This window comes from Hydractinia symbiolongicarpus, chromosome 6, assembly GCF_029227915.1.
Source record: "Hydractinia symbiolongicarpus strain clone_291-10 chromosome 6, HSymV2.1, whole genome shotgun sequence".
In the NCBI taxonomy this organism is placed as follows: Eukaryota; Metazoa; Cnidaria; class Hydrozoa; order Anthoathecata; family Hydractiniidae; genus Hydractinia; species Hydractinia symbiolongicarpus.
The window spans coordinates 9419580-9439512 of record NC_079880.1 but is presented as its reverse complement, the minus strand read 5'-3'; the positions used below and the strand labels follow the sequence as shown (position 1 = coordinate 9439512).

The 19933-nt window shown below is 34.7% G+C and overlaps 3 protein-coding genes across 3 annotated transcripts; all 3 read right to left on the bottom strand.

Moving 5' to 3' along the window:
* Positions 1-3717: 3717 nt before the first annotated feature.
* On the bottom strand, positions 3718-4972 carry LOC130648000 (uncharacterized). The gene is made up of 2 exons (XM_057454019.1): positions 4493-4972; positions 3718-4437 (listed from the first exon to the last, which is right to left on the bottom strand). Exons 1-2 carry the CDS (start codon positions 4970-4972, stop codon positions 3718-3720), a joined length of 1200 nt encoding a protein of 399 aa, XP_057310002.1.
* Positions 4973-5082: 110 nt separating this feature from the next.
* LOC130647999 (uncharacterized) lies at positions 5083-5755 on the bottom strand. The gene is made up of 2 exons (XM_057454018.1): positions 5472-5755; positions 5083-5293 (listed from the first exon to the last, which is right to left on the bottom strand). The coding sequence occupies exons 1-2, from the start codon at positions 5753-5755 to the stop codon at positions 5083-5085; spliced, it is 495 nt and encodes a 164-aa protein (XP_057310001.1).
* A 10211-nt stretch (positions 5756-15966) lies between these two features.
* On the bottom strand, positions 15967-16711 carry LOC130647998 (uncharacterized). The gene is made up of 2 exons (XM_057454016.1): positions 16439-16711; positions 15967-16284 (listed from the first exon to the last, which is right to left on the bottom strand). The coding sequence occupies exons 1-2, from the start codon at positions 16709-16711 to the stop codon at positions 15967-15969; spliced, it is 591 nt and encodes a 196-aa protein (XP_057309999.1).
* Positions 16712-19933: the final 3222 nt, after the last annotated feature.

Genomic DNA, 19933 nt, shown 5'->3' with positions numbered 1-19933 from the left:
ACCAGAAGGAGTCAGCAAGGGGGCTTGACTGCACTCAGTCTTGTCTTTGGAGAGTGGCGACTCCACTTATTACCCCAGTCAAAAATAAAACAAAATCAAATAAAAGTTAAGTTAGCAAAGGGGTTTGATCATACTAGGTCTTGTCTTTGGAGAGGAACGACTCCACTTATTACCCCAGTTAAAAAAAAATATTAGCAGGGGGGTTTGATCACACATGATCTTGTCTTTAGAGAGTAACGACTCCACTTATTACCTGAGTTAAAAACAAAGAATAGCACAGTTGAACAGAAAGTGGTCAAAGTTTACTTTAGGAAGATAGAGATGTCTAGTTTCTGCTGATGACCGTCCGCGGAACTCTTCAAGGTGACCTAGCTAGACATCCAGGGTACTTAGGTTCAGAAATATGGGTTGAAACCTACCTGCCCTTGGTTAAAGTTCTATTCATCTTTTCAAATGTGTTGTGTCCTTTTTATTTTTTTTATATTTTTTAATTAATTGATTGTAAAAAGGCAGAATTGTGCTTTTAGAGGCATTTCTCTAGATGAGTACAACCTCTTTTTAATCACTATATTTCGGTTTTTTGATAATTTCAATAGACTTTTCCTTTCGCTACGAGTAAGATTAACTCTGGCATCTCAACAAGGGAAATTTAGTGGTAAAATCGCATAAATCTCTTTTTACCAGGGCAAAAAAGTTTTGTAGGTTTTTATGTTGTGGTTCAGGTGCAAGCCAGTTAGATTTTCTATGGAGCTCATTGCGGGGGTGTGGTTTGTTAATAAAAAAATACCTTGTTGCCATACGATTGCGCAAGTTCGCAAAAGCATTTTTCACAGGCTGACATGTGTTGACAGCTGAGGGTGTTGGGACGTACTTAAGTCCTTTATTGAGAACAGATATATCCGCATTGGATAAATTGAGGTGAGATAAATTTTCAACTAGTGAGTTTAAAGTTTTCATTTTTATTTTTCTATAAAAACTTTTTTTAACAACGTTTTTCCTTTGGTTAAAATTAATGTTCATGTTATAGTTTGTTGAGCATGTTTTAATGTTTCCCAATTGGTATCTTGTCATGGGTTGTGGTTTCGCTGATGAGGCGGTTGGTTTTTTAGGTTCTTTGAGCTGGTTTGATTAGGTTGACCTTTGCTTTGTTGTACAAAGGGTCTTGTTCGCGGTGTGTCATGGAAATCAGTCTGGTTACTGTTTTTCCTTTTCAGTTTATTGTTTCTCAATGTAAGCGATTCGTTGTGTTGTTGTGTGCATAATTTGTTTAAATTGTTGAGTTCGTCTGAAGAGAATTCCTTTTTCAAAAACTCTCTCTCCTCTTTGCACTTTTTTACATTGTTTCTATGGTGCTTTATTAGAATTTGCAGCAAGGTATTGCTACATGAATGCACGGTGGCATTCCATTCATTTTTTAATTCAGCAGGTAAACTCATAGTGGAGCGAACCTGGATTTTTAGCCCAAAGGGAACCGTCCCAGCAGCGAGATGCATTTCGAGAATCTGCAATTGCCGATTATAATCTAAGAGCTTTTTTGTCTCATCAATATAGTCGGTCTTTTTGTTTTCTTTGTTCGTACTCGTATCTAGGTGGCGCTTCGTGTTTAAAATGTATTGTTCTATTTCGTCAACGTCTCTTTTAGTGTTAAGTGTTGGTTTGCTGTTTGATTTTGTGGAGGTCGTGATTAGCGAAACAGTTGGCTGTGTGGCGAATTCACTAATATTAAACTCCTCCATTTCGATGTCCTCAAGTAGATTCGTTAGTTTTGGTGTTGGTAGAGGTTTGCGGTGTGTAGTTTTGTTCCTCAAGAATACTTTCTTTGTTATACCAAGAACACTCGGTGAGGTTGTTTTTGTCTCTACAAGGAAGTTAAAATATTGTGTTAGAAGATGGTGTAGTTTTTTTGCAACATCAGTTTTTATGTATTGTTTGTGAGATATGTACATCGAAATAAACAAGAGCGTTTATTTAAAAAAAATGAATTAATACCACTATCGGATATACCAATGGTAAAATGTTTGAACAACATGCGTTATACACATTTTTGTATGACAATAGCGAGGTTTTGCTGGTGCCCTTCCAATTGGAAAGACATTTCGGTATAATCACAGCGTGGTTTTGCTGATCTTTTTGGTGTTATTGAGTATAAAGTCATAAATACGTGTTAAACTAACATGTGGCTTATGATCGAAGCACATTTTGGTATGATCAATTTTTCAAAAAATAGATTTTTTGAAAAAAAATTCTGAAGATGTTGGTGAGAATACGAACTTTTTAGCGTTAGCAAATAATAATAATAATAATAAAATGTGTATGTAATGTAAAAAAATTAGCAAAGGCGCTATTCTCGTGGTAATCCCTTACATGTTTCCGTTTTTTGAACATGTGACTTTGTGGTTATCATATGTTCGGTTTTTTGTTAATAATCCAATAGCATTGGTGATATTGGTGTTACGTTGTAGATGCTAGCTAAATTTCGAGATCGTCAGTTGATTACTACCGTCATCAGAATTTTCAGCCCCGTCCGGGTATGGACTAATCAATAATTCCTCGTGGTAGCGGGCCATGCTTTAGCAAGCATTCTCTATTAGCTAGGAGTATCAAATGTTGTAAAGTAGGTAAATGTTACTCACCATTTCCGTTGCTAGCGTCAAATTCGCTTGAACTGAAGAGATCGTTAGTCTGCATGATGAAATATTTATTTGATTCAATAAAAAAAGCGTTAATTTGAATAGTGTTGCTACGTTCTTGTTTCTGTTGTAAGAGGTCGTTTTATGGCCATTCTCAGTCTTATATATTGCTTCGGTAGGGCCGTTTGAGGGTGGTTTTATTTATTTATTTTTTATTGTTCAGTCTTGTAGTTGTCATAGAAACCGATGTTTAAACTGAATGTGCGCACAGATTTAGAAACGCAATTTTATCTTCAAAGCATTTCAAGGCAAAATAGTGCCCAGGTTTCTATCATTCGTGTATGCTTTCTTGAATCCAGATGATATGCCTATCACTTATTACACAGGATTTCTGTGTTGTTAAGATAATATAAGTCGTTATTATCAGTATTTCATCATTACATCCAACCTCGTTGCAGTGCTACGAATATTTATTTGTAATCTATATCAGCCTTATATGAAAAGTTAAATTCTAGCCATATGGTTCAGTGCATAAGTTGTATTTTCAGGAACCCTTTTATAGGTCGTAATTGTTTAATTTATTGATGGATTTATTTAAAGTGGATGAGTGTAGTTGTCATAGAAATGAGAGTTTTTTAGTCAAACCGAATGTGAGTGCAGATGGAAGATTTTGTCATGTTGTTATGGAAACGAAATTTTTTCTTCGTATCGTTTCACAGTAAGGTAGTACCAAGGTTGTAACAGTTAACTTCTGCACCCAGTTATCTCTGCTTACACAGTTATCAAATATTATTTATACACATGCACGTATTATGTTCATTTTCACGCGTATGTGAGTTTGTTATTAAGTTTTTGGTCATATAGTTACTTGGTTTTGTGTGTATTAATTAGTTTGTAAATTAATTTTACAACCCATTCCACAGGCTATGATATATATTTGGATATCAGACTAACAAATAAAACGGCAAAACGTTAGCATGCAGTATTTTGCTAAAATATCAAAAAACTGTTTTGGGTGTAACAATTTTATTATGATATTAATAAACTGAATGTTATACAAATCGAATAAACGTAAAAATTATAAAAATTATAATGAAAGGCAGTGGTCAGCAGATCTCATCTTTGCTCTGATTAAATATTCCTGTAAATTTTTATGCTTGGTGAAAGTCAAGAATGGTTTGGTTGGAAAAACGAGTCGCAGAGCAGGGTCGCTCTCAATTATAAACCAATACTTGTGTAGTATTCGTTTAAGCGTTGTAAATTTTTCGTGGTAAGGTAAAATAAAAGGTAGAATGTGTTTATCTTTGTTTTGCTCTCTGTCAGCATCACCACTATTGTCAGCGGTTCTGAAATGTATTCGTTTTTTATTAAACTTGTGCGTGGAGTTAGAAAGTACGTCTGATTGCTTTAATTTGGCGATTTTCTCGAATATTTCATCAACAAGCCGACCTTTGTATCCTCTGGTCAGCAAAATACTTTTAAGTTCATCGAGCTCACATTTTAAAATGCTATCTTGACTTGTTATCATGCGATAGCGGAGTGCTTGCGAATAAATTATACCCCTTTTGGTATGGTGAGGGTGATACGACGTAAAATGTAATAGTGCTCTGCTGTCAGTTGGTTTTATAAATAATTTGGTTTTGAGTTTTCTCGAGCGTTTATCTAAATAGATAGTCGTATCCAAAAAACTAATTTCCTCTGTTGAATATTCATAGGTGAATTTTATTGTAGGGTGTATTGAATTTAGATATATGAAAAATTTGTGTAGTTCTTCTTCACTGTTGTTCCCATATGAAGAATATGTCGTCTAGGAAACGAAGAAATATAGTGATTAAATTTGGAAACTTATCGAAAATAAACACCTGCTCAAAAAGACCCAGGAATAATGATGCGTATGGTGGTGCCACCTTCGTACCCATGGCTGTGCCAAGTAACTGCAGATATATTTCATTTAGGAACATGAAATAGTTATTTTCCAGTATAAACGAAAACAACGTTCGTATTACATGTTCATTGGGTGTAAATGAAGGCAGTGTGTTTCTGTATTTTCTAATGAAATGAATACACGCATCAACTCCTTCTTGTTGAGGGATATTGGTGTAAAGTGAGGATACGTCTGCTGATACAAGTAAAACGTGTTTATTTTGTGCTGGTATGGTTTGTAACCTTTGTATTAGATGTTTTGTTTCCTTTACATAGGATTGTAATTTTGATAGGAGAGGTTGCAGACAAAGATTTAAAAATTCTGAAATATTTTCAGTTATAGAGTTAACGGCTGAAACTATTGGTCGTCCTGGAATGCCATCCTTATGAATTTTTGGCAGTATGTAAAATAGGGGCATTCCAGTGTTTTCAGGTGGTGTTATAAATTTGGCCGTGTTTTTGTTTACGTTGTGGCGACATTTTTATGAAACTTCTATGATTTAAATTAAACTGAAATTTTATGAAACTTTTATGAAATTTCTATGAAACTGTTGATATTAGTTTTAAGGTCTTTGCTAGGGTCAGTTTTCATTTTTGCGTAATATTTGTTGTTGGAGAGGTGGTCATAAACTTTTCTAATGTAGTCATCTTTACTCATGATGACTACACGACCACCCTTATCAGCTTTTTTAATCACTATATTTCGGTTTTTTGATAATTTTAATAGACTTTTCCTTTTGCTACGAGTAAGATTAACTCTGGCATCTCAACAGGGGAAATTTAGTGGTAAAATCGCATAAATCTCTTTTTACCAGGGCAAAAAAGTTTTGTAGGTTTTTATGTTGTGGTTCAGGTGCAAGCCAGTTAGATTTTCTATGGAGCTCATTGCGGGGGTGTGGTTTGTTAATAAAAAAATACCTTGTTGCCATACGATTGCGCAAGTTCGCAAAAGCATTTTTCACAGGCTGACATGTGTTGACAGCTGAGGGTGTTGGGACGTACTTAAGTCCTTTATTGAGAACAGATATATCCGCATTGGATAAATTGAGGTGAGATAAATTTACAACTAGTGAGTTTAAAGTTTTCATTTTTATTTTTCTATAAAAACTTTTTTTAACAACGTTTTTCCTTTGGTTAAAATTAATGTTCATATTATAGTTTGTTGAGCATGTTTTAATGTTTCCCAATTGGTATCTTGTCATGGGTTGTGGTTTCGCTGATGAGGCGGTTGGTTTTTTAGGTTCTTTGAGCTGGTTTGATTAGGTTGACGTTTGCTTTGTTGTACAAAGGGTCTTGTTCGCGGTGTGTCATGGAAATCAGTCTGGTTACTGTTTTTCCTTTTCAGTTTATTGTTTCTCAATGTAAGCGATTCGTTGTGTTGTTGTGTGCATAATTTGTTTAAATTGTTGAGTTCGTCTGAAGAGAATTCCTTTTTCAAAGACTCTCTCTCCTCTTTGCACTTTTTTACATTGTTTCTATGGTGCTTTATTAGAATTTGCAGCAAGGTATTGCTACATGAATGCACGGTGGCATTCCATTCATTTTTTAATTCAGCAGGTAAACTCATAGTGGAGCGAACCTGGATTTTTAGCCCAAAGGGAACCGTCCCAGCAGCGAGATGCATTTCGAGAATCTGCAATTGCCGATTATAATCTAAGAGCTTTTTTGTCTCATCAATATAGTCGGTCTTTTTGTTTTCTTTGTTCGTACTCGTATCTAGGTGGCGCTTTGTGTTTAAAATGTATTGTTCTATTTCGTCAACGTCTCTTTTAGTGTTAAGTGTTGGTTTGCTGTTTGATTTTGTGGAGGTCGTGATTAGCGAAACAGTTGGCTGTGTGGCGAATTCACTAATATTAAACTCCTCCATTTTGATGTCCTCAAGTAGATTCGTTAGTTTTGGTGTTGGTAGAGGTTTGCGGTGTGTAGTTTTGTTCCTCAAGAATACTTTCTTTGTTATACCAAGAACACTCGGTGAGGTTGTTTTTGTCTCTACAAGGAAGTTAAAATATTGTGTTAGAAGATGGTGTAATTTTTTTGCAACATCAGTTTTTATGTATGTGATTTGATACATCATGTAGGGGCTCATTGTTCAACACTTCATATTTCTAAGTTAAGTTCTGACAACGAGCAATTGTGTTTGCCAAACACCAATGCCGGAAGTCGTTGAATGCCATGCATTTCTGCTTGCAACAAATGGCTTAATTCTTTTGCAGGAAGATCACAAGAAAATTTTGATACGATCTGATACGATCTTGTAGAGAAAGATGCTTTAAATTGAAGGTATGTACGAGACTAGCAACACAATCTGCATCCACCGGACACGAGAAGCAAAAGTAATTTCCACCTTTCTGCTGACCTGATTAAAATGAAGCTGCAGGACTATCACCCTTAAAGAAACGCATAACATCGATAATGTCATATCCTATGCTTTCTTCCATGGCCATGATGTCCTTAATACGTTCATTCGAATATAGAAGTTGTTGATCTGTGGAAGGGCATCTTGCCAAGAGGTAAAGCTCCGGTTTTTCCACAATGGCTTGTACATTTATTCTTATATTGGTATTTAAATAATATTCTTCGTCGGTTAGGAACAAAGCAGGATCGTACATGCATGACACAAGCATTAAAAGGTGACTATGACTAGCAATCGAGGATCCATCATGCCAAAATATTAAGTGACGTCGTCTTTCAAAACATTTCAAAGAATGTTTTAATTTCTTAAAACAGCTTTCAGAATTGTATTCTCCAATTCTTTTTAAATGTTTTATAACGTCATCTTTCGACATGTTGTCGTAATCAGCATCTGACCTAATAACAAAAAAATGTTTATTAAGATCTTTGAAATTTTTTAGACTTATCAATAGGTTAACCTTAACATTCATTATTTCTCCTGAAAGATAAAAGAAATTGTGCAAGCTAGCCACTAGCCCAAAATTATTGAAAATAAAGGACTGCTAAAAGGATCAAACAGTGAGATAATAACCTAAATCTCATGAAGGGTAGATGTTTTTATAGCATGTCTTCCCGTATTTTCTTTAGTGACATTTTTCGTCCACTCACTTGCACTGTTTCCTCCATAATTTTGTTTTCTTTTAGAACCACCCTGGTGAAATTTTGTGGAATTAGAAGTTCACCAAGTGAGTATTCTCCATTCAAAATTTTCCCTTTTAATGTCTCAAATACTTTGTCATTCGTTGCATCCACTGGTAGGGAAATATCCTTAAAGTTGTTGATGTTGAGTCTAAATATGTAAAGTCTTTAAAAAAATTGTACAATTAATATGTCTCTCACGAAACTACTTTAAACATCAAGATAAATGAAGTTTGTTTCATATATACCTGCGTTTTTTTCGCCTTCACCCGCTAAACGATAGGAGTTTTTTCATGACCTGTCCATGATTTCTTGGCAGTGACCCTAAATAGCATATAAATAAATATTAAAGTCGTTGATAATAAATAAATTATTACATGCCTTAATAATTTTGAATTTCTTATGTCAAAAAGACATAATTTTTGCTTGCGCTGGAAATAAATTGTTAAAAACATTTTGCCAAGTATACTGACCGTTCATATTTCTTAGTTTATGTCGCCTTGCTAGATCGGCAAAGTTAATTTTGTGTCCGTCTGCATAGCCCTGGACTTCCTCCATACACTCTTTTTTGTTCCACTGGAAGTTTTCCAGTGGTCCAGTATGATCGTATGGTCGTTTTAAGCCCTACAAAAAGCGTACATTACCCATATATAAAGTGCCATTTTATGATTGTATACAATTAGTTTAGAACATTATTTACCTGAGTTTTTTTTGCGACATTTTCATTTGTGCGATTTATAGCATCAACCTTATTTTCAAAGCTTGAATGTAAACGCAGTTTGTTTCTGTGTCTTAGGGAGACAGGGACTCCATAGGCGCTATAAAAAATATTGCAATTAAATTAACGCACATTCGACAGTTTTTATGATATCAACATTCTTATTAGAATTACTGCAAAGTACTGAAATGTTAAAAATTTAAACAGCAAATTATAAGTTAAGGTCGTTAATTCTTGTGTGTTTACTGTTTTAGATGTCGAAATTGGTTACTAATGTAATCTGGTTACCGTTCAACTGCTGTTTCTGACCATTGATTCTCAATATCTTTTTTAACGGTGCGCAAAAGATCACGTTTTTCGTTTTCTTCTTTCTCCAGTACCAACGTTTGAAACTGGGATGTAAATGACGTATTGTACTTAGATGCAAACTCGTCATCAAGTACGCATACAGCATTAGATTAGATTAGATTAAATTAGATTGCTTTATTTATAGTCGATAATGTACAAAAGATTTAAAATATACTAATAAAATATACTAATAAAAAAAAAACTAATAATATATAATAATAAAATACCATTTCTCTAGTAGAATCAATCCGGAAGCTTTTTGGCTGAAAAACATGAAAGACTCTACTGGTGAAGATGGTTAGTCTATTAAGACTAATTAAAATCGACTGTTTAAACGAAAAATTAAATAATTCCTAAATTAATTATGTATTCTGCACAGATCCGACATTTGCATTGGAAAGAAGAAAATTCGCCCATAACTCTACAGAATTTAACCAAAGACTCTGCTTTGACTGACTCTGCCTCCAAAGACTTTGATTTCATCAGTAAGAGAATTCCATAATTGGGAGGCTATATATCCAAATGTTTGCAGCCCATATTTTGAAGATTTTATTCTAGGTCTAACTAAAGCACTTGATGACCTTAAATTATATCCAGTATCATTTCTAAACTGAAACACACCTTCCATGTAGGAAGGATTCAATTTCCATTTCGTCTTGTAGACCTCTTTTAGTAATTGTCTACAATGTTGCATATGAATTCTTTTCGTAGAAGAAATGGATTCCACTTTAGACTGAGACCTTGCCCTTTTTCCTGCTATTAAATCCCCAGACTAAAGGACAATAATTGAACTCAGATGCTATGAATGTTGCATATAATAAACTTTTCTGTTTATTATCAACAACCCAGGAAATTCTCTTCAGGGCATTAGATTTACAGCTAGCTCTTTTGCACAGTGTGTTTATATGATCTGCAAAAGTAAGTTGACTGTCAAATTTAATACCAAGAAGCTTTACACATTTGGATGCAGATAAAATTGCTCCATTTAAATTTAAATGCAGGATTTGTGGACTTTCTGGCTTTCCGAATAATATAAAATCGCATTTGCTTGCGTTTAGTTGCAAGCCATTATCGGAAAACCATAAAGCTGCTGACCTAAAAAGTTGTTCTAACATATATTTTACTTCGTGAAAGGTTTCAGCTGATGCACAAAACGTATTATCGTCAGCATAGTTACACACTGGAATATCAGAGCAGGGCGGCATATTCACGTCATATTGAAAAAGAAAATCATTTAAAAATATGTTAAACAGTAACGGCCCCAAAATTGACCCCTGTGGTATACCAGAAAAAATTTCCTTCCAACAACCAAAAACCCCATCAATACCTACTCTCTGAAAGCGCTGCTTTAAATAGCTCCAAATAAAAGATAATGCACTAGAAGAAAATCCATAGGCATGAAGCTTAGCAATAAGTAGCTTGTGGTTAATACAGTCAAAAGCCTTGCTTAGATCCATGAGCAAGGCAGCAACACACTTTTTAGAGTCTAACTTTTTTTGAAGAAAGCACATTAGATATAAAAGAGCATGTTGGCTACTGTATCCTTTCCTGAATCCAGACAAGATAGGGGACATTTTCCCCTCCATGAACTCACTTATCTGTTCAAATAAGATTTTTTCAAACACCTTAGCCATGTTTGGCAGTTTACTAACTGGTCGATAATTTTCTTTGCAGACCCTAGACTTTGCTTTGTAGAGTGGAGACACATCCGCAAATTTCAAAGACTCAGGAAAGATGCACCTATCTACTGAGTCATTAAAACAGTGACTCAACTGCTTAACAAAAACATTTGCGTGAGCTTTGAGAAGATCTGCAGGTATGTCTCCCTCTGGACAAGCCTTGCCACTTTTTAAAGAACCAATATAAAGTTTTAATTTTTCAACAGAAACATGACAGAATTTCATTTCGTCCATGTCAGCACTTTTGGAGAATTTTGATTTGATATTTTTTATGCTCGGATGTTCTTTGAAACTTGAAATAATTGCAACAACCTCGGTACGAGAGCAATCATCAGCTGTTCCTGGATTGTTTTCAGGGAAGTTGTTTACATTCAGTGATCTTGTGATATTTACGAAATAATCATTCATGACGTTTGCAATTTCAACTTTATTTCGTAAAACAGCATCATCTTCGACTAACGAAGTTATATTTTCCTTGATTGCTTTCTCGGAGAAATTTGGTTTCACGATTTTCCAAAATGCTTTGTTGTCTCGAACTTTCGACACGTCAAGTTTTCTGTAATAATTCTTTCTTGCATCTCTGACAATCTTTGCACACTTATTCCTTTGAATTCGAAAAGAGTTCCAATTTTCAGCAGTTGGATTCGAATTATATACGTTTCTTTTTCTACTTCTCATCATAATTTCTTTGCGTACTCTCTTCGTAATAAATGGTGCATGATTGTTTCTAACCATCTTTTGCTTCACTGGCATATGTTTTTCAATTACGTTCTTAAAAGCTGTATCGAAGTTTGCGAAATTCACTTCCTGTAACTCCATTGACTTAGTAAGGTCTTTTTGGAATTCGGATTTATTGAAGTTTTTTATAGACCTGTACTTTATAATGCAGGGTTTCTTTTTTGGCATCTCCGCTTTTATAACAGTCAAGTCGATTCTATATATACGTTAAAAAATAGTTTTTATATGTATGTAGCCTATTTATTTTATTGTATTATTTAAATTTAATGATAAAACAACAAACCTTAATTTCTTTTTTCTGGAACAAACCACTTTTTTCGGCTTTAATTTTTAACGACGCCTTTTTAACGGGAAATAACGTCAGCTGTTGTAGGTGCTGTTCTTGACAACCAAGGCAGTTTTGGAAAGTGTGTTTTTTTTTTTTCTCTGGTGTTAAATTGAACCAAGCTTGCAGAGAAAAACATTCTAATAACTGGTCTCTCAAGGTCGGGTTACGTTTTGCTAATCCGCGGACATTTTCGACTAATTTTGGAAAATTGCGTATAAAGGTCTTGTAGTCGACAGAGTTAACAATGTCACCATATTTCTGCTTTATTTCCCTGTACCTGTAGTTATAAACACGACCATTAAATCCTTTTTTATTTTCGCTCTGAATTTGTTGTAGTGGTGTATCTGTTGTCAAAATGACGTACGATCCTATTTTCACAAAACTACAACTAAGCGGATCAATAATCGACATTTTCGCTACATTTACGATACCGCCACTAAAATTTCTGCTATTCCTTCCCGCCTTGACAAAAAATATCGTATTTTGCCGCCCTAGCAATACGCAAACGTGATTGGACAAAATAGCAATTTCGTTCCCAAAGCATCAGAGTTATAGAGACAGGACACTGGAAACGAGGGTGTTACATAGCAGAATGCATTTCGTTGCGCGTCTACTTTATTCTGTTCGTTACAACGAGCCAATCATGGACGAGTATTCCAGTGTACCAGTTACTTTGTCGCTGTATAGTTCAGACCCGGGGGAAAAACAACAAACGAAAAAAATAAAATAAGCAACAGAAATTTAATAATATTAATATGCCAAATGTGCCAAATAATAATATACCTGATAGCTTCTTTTTTTTTTTAAATTAGTGTTTTTGTGCTATTAGATCTTTTCATAATTCTTAGATGAGCCATAAGAAGAAAAAAAGTAACAAAATAAAAAAAAGCTGGCTAGCTATACAAGAAAATAAATTTGACATTGATGTATTTCCTAGTAGAATATGATAAATATCAGTACTGAATGTACTGATATCATATTCTACTAGCTATAGCTATACAAAAGTATGGTTTTTAAAAATAACCATAACCAATAAAATAATTGAAATTAAAAAGAAAATTTAACAATAAATATGCTTTGCTCTACCATTGAGCTACCCTTTTTGTAAAGGAACTGGATTTGAACCAGTATCAAGCATGTGAATTACATTTACAAAACAAAGTAAAGAATATTAAAACATAATCTATACATAGATTTTCTTTAAGAAACATTTCAAGCTGAAAACACATTTTTTCAATGAGAACGATTAAAATCAGGCTAGCTGTTCATATTTTTTGATACTTCTTCCAGCCTAACTTATTCTTATCTGTTTTACAACTTAAAAATTCCTTATTTTATTCCAATTTATGCAATAATTTTAGGTCTTTTGTTGCTGAGGGAACTCTATAATTGTGCTCATGAACAAGCAAGCCATAAGTTTGTGATGGGTTTATTATAGGGCAAAATTCAGACCCAGGTTGTTCCTAGTGAAAAAATAATTTGAGCTTGAGGCTGTTCTTATTTTTTTGTGTTCTTATAAAATGATGACATATTTGTTGGCAAATGAGCTGTGAAATAACTTTTTGATTCTTAAAAGTGACAGAAAACAAGTTTTAAATTTAACTTTAAATGTAAGACCCTTTCGGGTATTAAATACAAGGCAGTTATTTTGAACTGGAGATTGCGTTCTGATTGGATAAGAGTTAACATTGAAATAACACCGCTGAAAAGTAGAAACTGTTTCTAATTTACAGGAAAGTGAATTTTTAAAAGCAAAATCAAAACAAGCAAATCTACACAACTCAGATCAATCAAGCTGAATCAATATTACAAACAAGAATTTGGTCTGGAAATGTTTAAGTTTGTAAAAGAGAAAGTGTTTCACACTTTCAGTAAGAAGTGTTTTAAACGGAAAGAAGTCGCAAAGAAAAAAGTGGGCATCATATAGAGGTGTCATACAGTCAGGGAAATCCTCTTAATTAAGCTGTATAGCTTAATTTGGAGATCTCCTAAATAAGCTGTATCATACAGCTTAATTAGGTGACATACATCTAAATTAGGAGGTAAAAAAGTTTTTCCCTGATTTCTCGAAAAATGTAAATTTTAGCAGAATCACCGCTGCATCTCTTTCATCGTCAGTTTCACCACTATATTATAAAAGAAGAACGGTATTTCCAGCACCCCGGGTTCAAAAGATATGAACTATAAACAATGGTTCATTGTTAGTGATAGTCTATTTAAGCTGTACTGCATCCTAGTTAGAATGTCACGTCACGTGATGCATCCTATTTAAGCGGATATTTTGAAAACTTCAAATTTAGCGGATCTCCGGGGTGCTACGAAAAAACTAATGTACTGGAGATGTTTATATGCCGGAAATATTGGATTTATTCAGTTAGATAGATGCTAAAATTCAGTTAAGTGTGTGTTTTAGACGATCAAAGTTTTGTACATCTTAACTAAGCTGTAAAACGCCTAATTAGACTGTATCATACATCCTAATTAAGCCGACATCTAAATTAAGCTGTACAGATTAATTAAGAGGATTTCCCTGACTGTCATAGGGTTTAAAATTCAACTTGCCCAGTACAATAAAAGAAAATTATGCTAGCTAGCTAAGTCTGAAATTGCTTGTTCATATGCTTCCCTCACAAAATATAAATCATTTCTCCTAGCTTGTTAGCTAGACAGAACTTAGATTAATTAGATTCTGGACTAAGATTAGCTAATACTGACTCTTTTTTATTGTTTTATCAGATGTATAAACAAACAAACTAGCTACAAACCGTTTTTTTTTTTAATCTGTTGCCTGGGTAAGGTTTGTTAAATATGGCGGCAGGGACCTTCGCGGCATATAAAGTCTTCTCCAGAAAAATGCAGACCAGGTAATGGCGGCTACTGGAAAGTTTTGAAAGACACCAGAGAAAAAATATGGTTGGGGCTAGCTGAATTTTGCTTAATAAAACAAACAAATAACTAAAATACTTAGTAAAAACAATACTTTTAACATTTCTCACATGGTATAAGTCACAGGTTAACCAGAAAACCTAATATCATCCCAAAAAGCAGCTACAACGTCAAAATAATCAAATTTAAGGGGGGAAATCCTAAAATATTAATACTTTCCTCTTTAATCTGGATATATACCATGTAAGATATGGGCAAAGCATGTGTTTGGGTATTATAAAAATAAAGTTTGAACACCTGATTGTAAAAATTCAGCCAGCCCTAAGCGAAAATATACTATTTTCCATACCTCTTAAACCTTCTCACATTTCCCATGAAAGAGCCAACATTATCCAAGGGACGATATGTTTTATGAAAGTCGAAGGGTTTCTACTGACGAAATATAATTCGAGTTTGGTACAGCGGTTAACAAAATCATTATAACAAAGCAACAAAGTCAGCAAAAATTCAAAAAGTAAAAAGCGTGTATTTTGCAGACCGTACCTTAACGTCGTCGAGTTAGAAAAATTTCGAAAAAATGTTGGAAATCAATGTAATTTACAAACTAGACCTTGTGTGATGTGATTCTAATGATTTTGATAGGAATTTAATGAACTATTTGTTGCCAGATGGCAACATTGTCCCAATTTGTTAATTTAGTTGTGCAGAAAAAAAACTTTTTGTTACATGTTCGAAACATTTTGTCCATACTAAAATTATGGTGAGCCTGTTCTTGAAAATCAGGGCATGTAACAAAAAGATAAACAAGCAATTTTTGAGATGAAATAGTGAATATTGAAAAGACATGGAACAAAAATAACGTACATATACTAGTGAACAAATAATATAGAAGGCAAAAAATTCTAGAAAAGGTTATATATGAGATATTAGTTTTTTTGAACTAATAAAAAAAGAACAAAACACAACAATCACAAACGGATTTTTGCATTAGCTGATTCAATTTATATACCTAACTTAGAATTCTCGTTGGCATTGGTTGAAATCAAAAACTCTAAAATGTATCTATAGCTATGTGAAACAAAATAAATATATTACCAAAATTTTACTCTTTAATTTGAAATACGAAAAAGAAAGATGTCCATATTTCAAGTGTTCAATCATATGTCTAATGGTGATGAAAGTCATAGAAGCAATTTCTTTCGGATGTGAAACAAAGGTGGACTTCACATTTCATGCAAGCAGTTAAAATAATACCCTTTTTGCAAAATCTACATCGACCCTTTGTATCACGATAACATGGCCAGTGCGCTGTGGCATCAGTTCTAACACAATTTACTGGTGTTGGTGTCAAAACACGTCGTCCTGGTCCTGCAACAGCATCTTCTATAGACTTATGCTTCCTGGGTCGACCAACAGATCGCTCCAAAGGTTTTGATGCAACAGTAAGGCCAGTAGATACTTTGCTCGAGAAAGCTAGAAGAGGGAATTGATTTTTCTTTAGGATACGAAGTTGGTCAGCATATCTGCGATAAAGAATCCAGGCATTGACTTTGCACATATCAAGAGCATGAATGATAACTTTCAGGTACCATCTCTTTGTTCTCATTGGAGAGCGATATAATGCAATCAACATATCAGCCAAGTCAACCCACCCATTGCAGAGTTATACTCCCTAACAATTTCAGGACAGGGGACCTGGATATGACTTTTTGATTTAGCATCCCATCTTCTCACAGTGCCACTCTGTTTAAAGGAGCAGTAGGTTGACGCCAGTTGGACACTTTTATTGTCGAACCAGCGCATTAGCATAATGCCTGAATTTTTGTCAACCTTGTGAGATTTGCTTCCTCTCCCCGATTTTTGTAATTCCTTTTCTGAGGAAAGAGGATTTGCCAAACGATTTGCTCTCATCGTTGCGCAGGTCAAAATCCCATACTCTTTCAACTGTAGGAGTAAGGACAATGTTGAAAACCAGTTCTCAAAACAAATTTTGAAATTTTTCTGGTGTGGGAGATTTTCAATCAATCTCAGAACAACATTTTCACAGGATGAATTTTCATCTTTTCCATTTTTTCCAGCATAAAGGAAGAATTTATACATTGTCCTGCACGAACAAACATTTTAAAACCCCATTTTTTTCGTTTTTTTGGATTATATTGCCGTATCCCACTTCGCTTGTTTTAGCAGGTATAATTTGCTCATCAATGGATTGCACGGGTTCTGGTTCAATTTTGAAACAATTTTCCTGAATGGCCTCAAGGACTGGCCTGATTTTGAAGAGTTTGTCGTTTTTATTTTCAGGTTGTTCTTTTGTTGTGTTGTCGACAACATGTAAATACCTGCGAAGATCAATGTAACGTTTTGCCGACATTACATCTGCTACTTTCTCATATCTGGTCTCCGTCTTCCAATACATGATAGGTTGGAAGCTTGACAATCCCCATCAAAATATGGATCCCTAAGAATCGTTCAATCTCCTCCTGGGTGGCTTTTATTGAACTTCCTTGGTTTTGCACGCTGTAGAGGTTTGTCTGTTCTACTGTCCAAAACATTCTGAAAAAGTCTATTGGATTCATTTCGTCAAAGTTTTCAGGTGGTCTGCTGAAAGCATCACCTTTGAAAGTAGTATCAATTTCGGGTGGTGCACCGGCTCTCCATCGCCATGTGTGGTTTTCTTTATTAGAATTTGATTTTGTCTTTTTGGTTGATGGATTGCTTAATTCTGATTCTGAAGTATCCGAGTCACTTTGTAATGACACTGATCCTGGTTCATTTTCTGCTGTTTCGGAATCGAATGAAATACTTGCTGTGTCAATATAGTTTGGTTGTACGGTTGTTTTTTGGCGCTTACTGCGACGTAATTGATGTGGATCACCAACATTTTCCTCATCACTAAGAATATCTTCAACTGGTTTTGATACTTTGGAATTTAATTTCTTCTTCGATCCTCTAGATGTAGATTGAGATGATTCTTGAGTATTCTGGGGTGCTACTGAATCTTTCGATTGGTCACTTTGATACTCTTCTTCGTCTTCAGATAGGTCAGTTGATTCTTGAACTCTAGGTGTTAGGACTAGGTTTTCATCAGTCTCAGTGTCATCTTCATCCTCAAGCTCTGAAAGCTCAGAATCAGAGCCAGGAGCAAGAATAAATTGTACTGCTTCCTCTGTATTGTAACGAATATTCTTGACGGCTTGCTTCTCAAATTTTTTACTCATTTTTCATTTAGCTAAAAAAAAAGAATTGTATAATTGACATAAAATACCAACAATTTAAGACCTATAATAAGTACTATTATGAAAGAAGACCATTTATTTTGTGTAAATGCCTTCGTCTTGCGGTAAAGTCAGTCAAATGTGATGTCGAAACGTCTGACCTGAAAAGGTAAGGATAGGCAAGGCCACGAAAAAAGAGCACATTGACGTTTTCAAAAAACTGTGATTTTGCCCAAAGTAGGGGTAGGCAAGCAGATTCAAAGTTGTCATTATATGTCATATTTAAAGCCAAAAGTATCAAAATGATGTATTTTCTACAGTAAACAAGTATTCAAGATACAGGAGTACAATTCATTTGATCAAAAATATCAAAAATTATGACTTGATTTTGGCAAAGTTGCCATAGGGCAACAAATAGTTTTGAAAATTCATACAGTACTCAAATGTTTCGTTCTGAACTTCAAACTTTTAAAACAGTTCTATCAACTTAAGAAGAACGTAAATCAATTAAAAAAGCTTAGGTAAACCCCCTTTTCACCTGCCATATAATAAAAACAAAACTAGTGGTAAAACGTGGCTTGCCGGCTGTCTTACTACAACATCCGCCATCTTTATTTTGATTTTTCAAAATTGAAATTTTCGGACCTTACGGACGCAGTTACCAACAAAGATTACGGAAAAAAAGAACAAATCTGGTAAAAAGTCCCGGAACTGTCTAGAACCGAAGAGGGAATATCTTGTTTCCAGAAGGCAACCCAACCACGTAAAGGGTTAAACTAACATGTGGCTTACGATCGAAGCACATTTTGGTATGATCAATTTTTCAAAAATAGATTTTTGAAAAAAAATTCTGAAGATGTTGGTGAGAATACGAACTTTTTAGCGTTAGCAAATAATAATAATAATAAAATAAACGTTTAGAACCGATAAGTATTTACATGAAACCACGTCCAGTCCTCATGTATTTCAGATTATAAATTATAATATTGAGAAAATACAACAAAAAGTCAGAAAAACAAAAACATGTGAAAGTTTCCCACGCAGAGTTCAACATAAATGTGTATGTAATGTAAAAAATTTAGCAAAGGCGCTATTCTCGTGGTAATCCCCTACATGTTTCCGTTTTTTTAACATGTGACTTTGTGGTTATCATATGTTCGGTTTTTTGTTAATAATCCAATAACATTGGTGATATTGGTTGTTAAGTTGTAGATACTAGCTAAATTGCGAGATCGTCAGTTGATCACTACCGTCATCAGAATTTTCAGCCCCGTCCGGGTATGGACTAATCAATAATTCCTCGTGGTAGCGGGCCATGCTTTAGCAAGCATTCTCTATTAGCTAGGGGTATCAAATGTTGTAAAGTAGGTAAATGTTACTCACCATTTCCGTTGCTAGCGTCAAATTCGCTTGAACTGAAGAGATCGTTAGTCTGCACGATGAAATATTTATTTGATTCAATAAAAAAAGCGTTATTTTGAATAGTTTTTTTTTTGTTTGTTTTTCCCCCGAAGGGGCAGGTGGAAGCGATGTTGCTCCGCACCTGTTGTATTTAGTTATATGAGTACAGTTTCGTTAGTTAAAAATTATAAATACATGTATTAGGTTACGGTTAGTATAATACGACCATTGATATATTGGAAAAAAGTTCCTTCTTGAAAGTTGGTTTTAAAACTGTCAAGGCTTCCTTGCTTCATTGCAATTATCTGCTGGGATAGGACGGCCGAAGCAAGGCACTTGTGAAAGTAAGCCTTGGTATCGACCGTCGCGTTATCGTATAGCGATTTGTTCCTGCCAAACCATTTGGCTTGGTATGCGCAGGTTCGCAGTGTTTCCAGTGGGTTGCGGACTTTGTCGCTTTGGTCGTGGAATCCTGTAATCACGTATTGTTGGGTTTTAGTATGGTCTAATTTGGTGAAGAAGGAGGAGAGTCCTTTTGCATCCGAGCGCCTGTAAAAGCGCGCGAAGATAGGAGTTGTCCTTTTGCGTCCGCATATCTGGAAAGTGTGTTTTCTATACACTTGATAACGATAGCCTCTCAATAGAGAGACGATATAAAAAAGTAATATAGCGCAGTTTGCATTAAGGGTAACCTTAGGAATGCCTTTAGATAGCAAAAAAAGTTTGTTAAGACCGATTGTGCCTGTAAGAGGCCGAAAATCTGACGTTTGGTTGTAAAAAAGTAGCAAAAATGTGCATGAGTGACCTATAAATATCGTTTGGCTATTGCTCAGGAAATAAAACCTGGCAGTTAAGCAGAACCTCGTTGGTACTAGCCACACACCAAAGGACGGCTCTTTACGCCAAAAATTAAGGGCACAATTAAGCGTGGAAGTTGGTGAAGAAACACAGATTTGAGAGGTGCGGAGAATGTTACT

Bases quoted from the DNA above. Each gene is read 5' to 3' on its own strand.
- LOC130648000 (XM_057454019.1), bottom strand. From the start codon at position 4,972: ATGCCCCTATTTTACATACTGCCAAAAATTCATAAGGATGGCATTCCA. The intron at 4,438-4,492 runs GTGTTTATTTTC...TTCGTTTCCTAG, and splicing joins TCCTGGGTCTTTTTGAGCAG to ACGACATATTCTTCATATGG.
- LOC130647999 (XM_057454018.1), bottom strand. From the start codon at position 5,755: ATGACAAGATACCAATTGGGAAACATTAAAACATGCTCAACAAACTAT. The intron at 5,294-5,471 runs GTATTTTTTTAT...TCTTACTCGTAG, and splicing joins CGCAATCGTATGGCAACAAG to CAAAAGGAAAAGTCTATTAA.
- LOC130647998 (XM_057454016.1), bottom strand. From the start codon at position 16,711: ATGTCGGCAAAACGTTACATTGATCTTCGCAGGTATTTACATGTTGTC. The intron at 16,285-16,438 runs GTATAAATTCTT...TTACTCCTACAG, and splicing joins GTTTGTTCGTGCAGGACAAT to TTGAAAGAGTATGGGATTTT.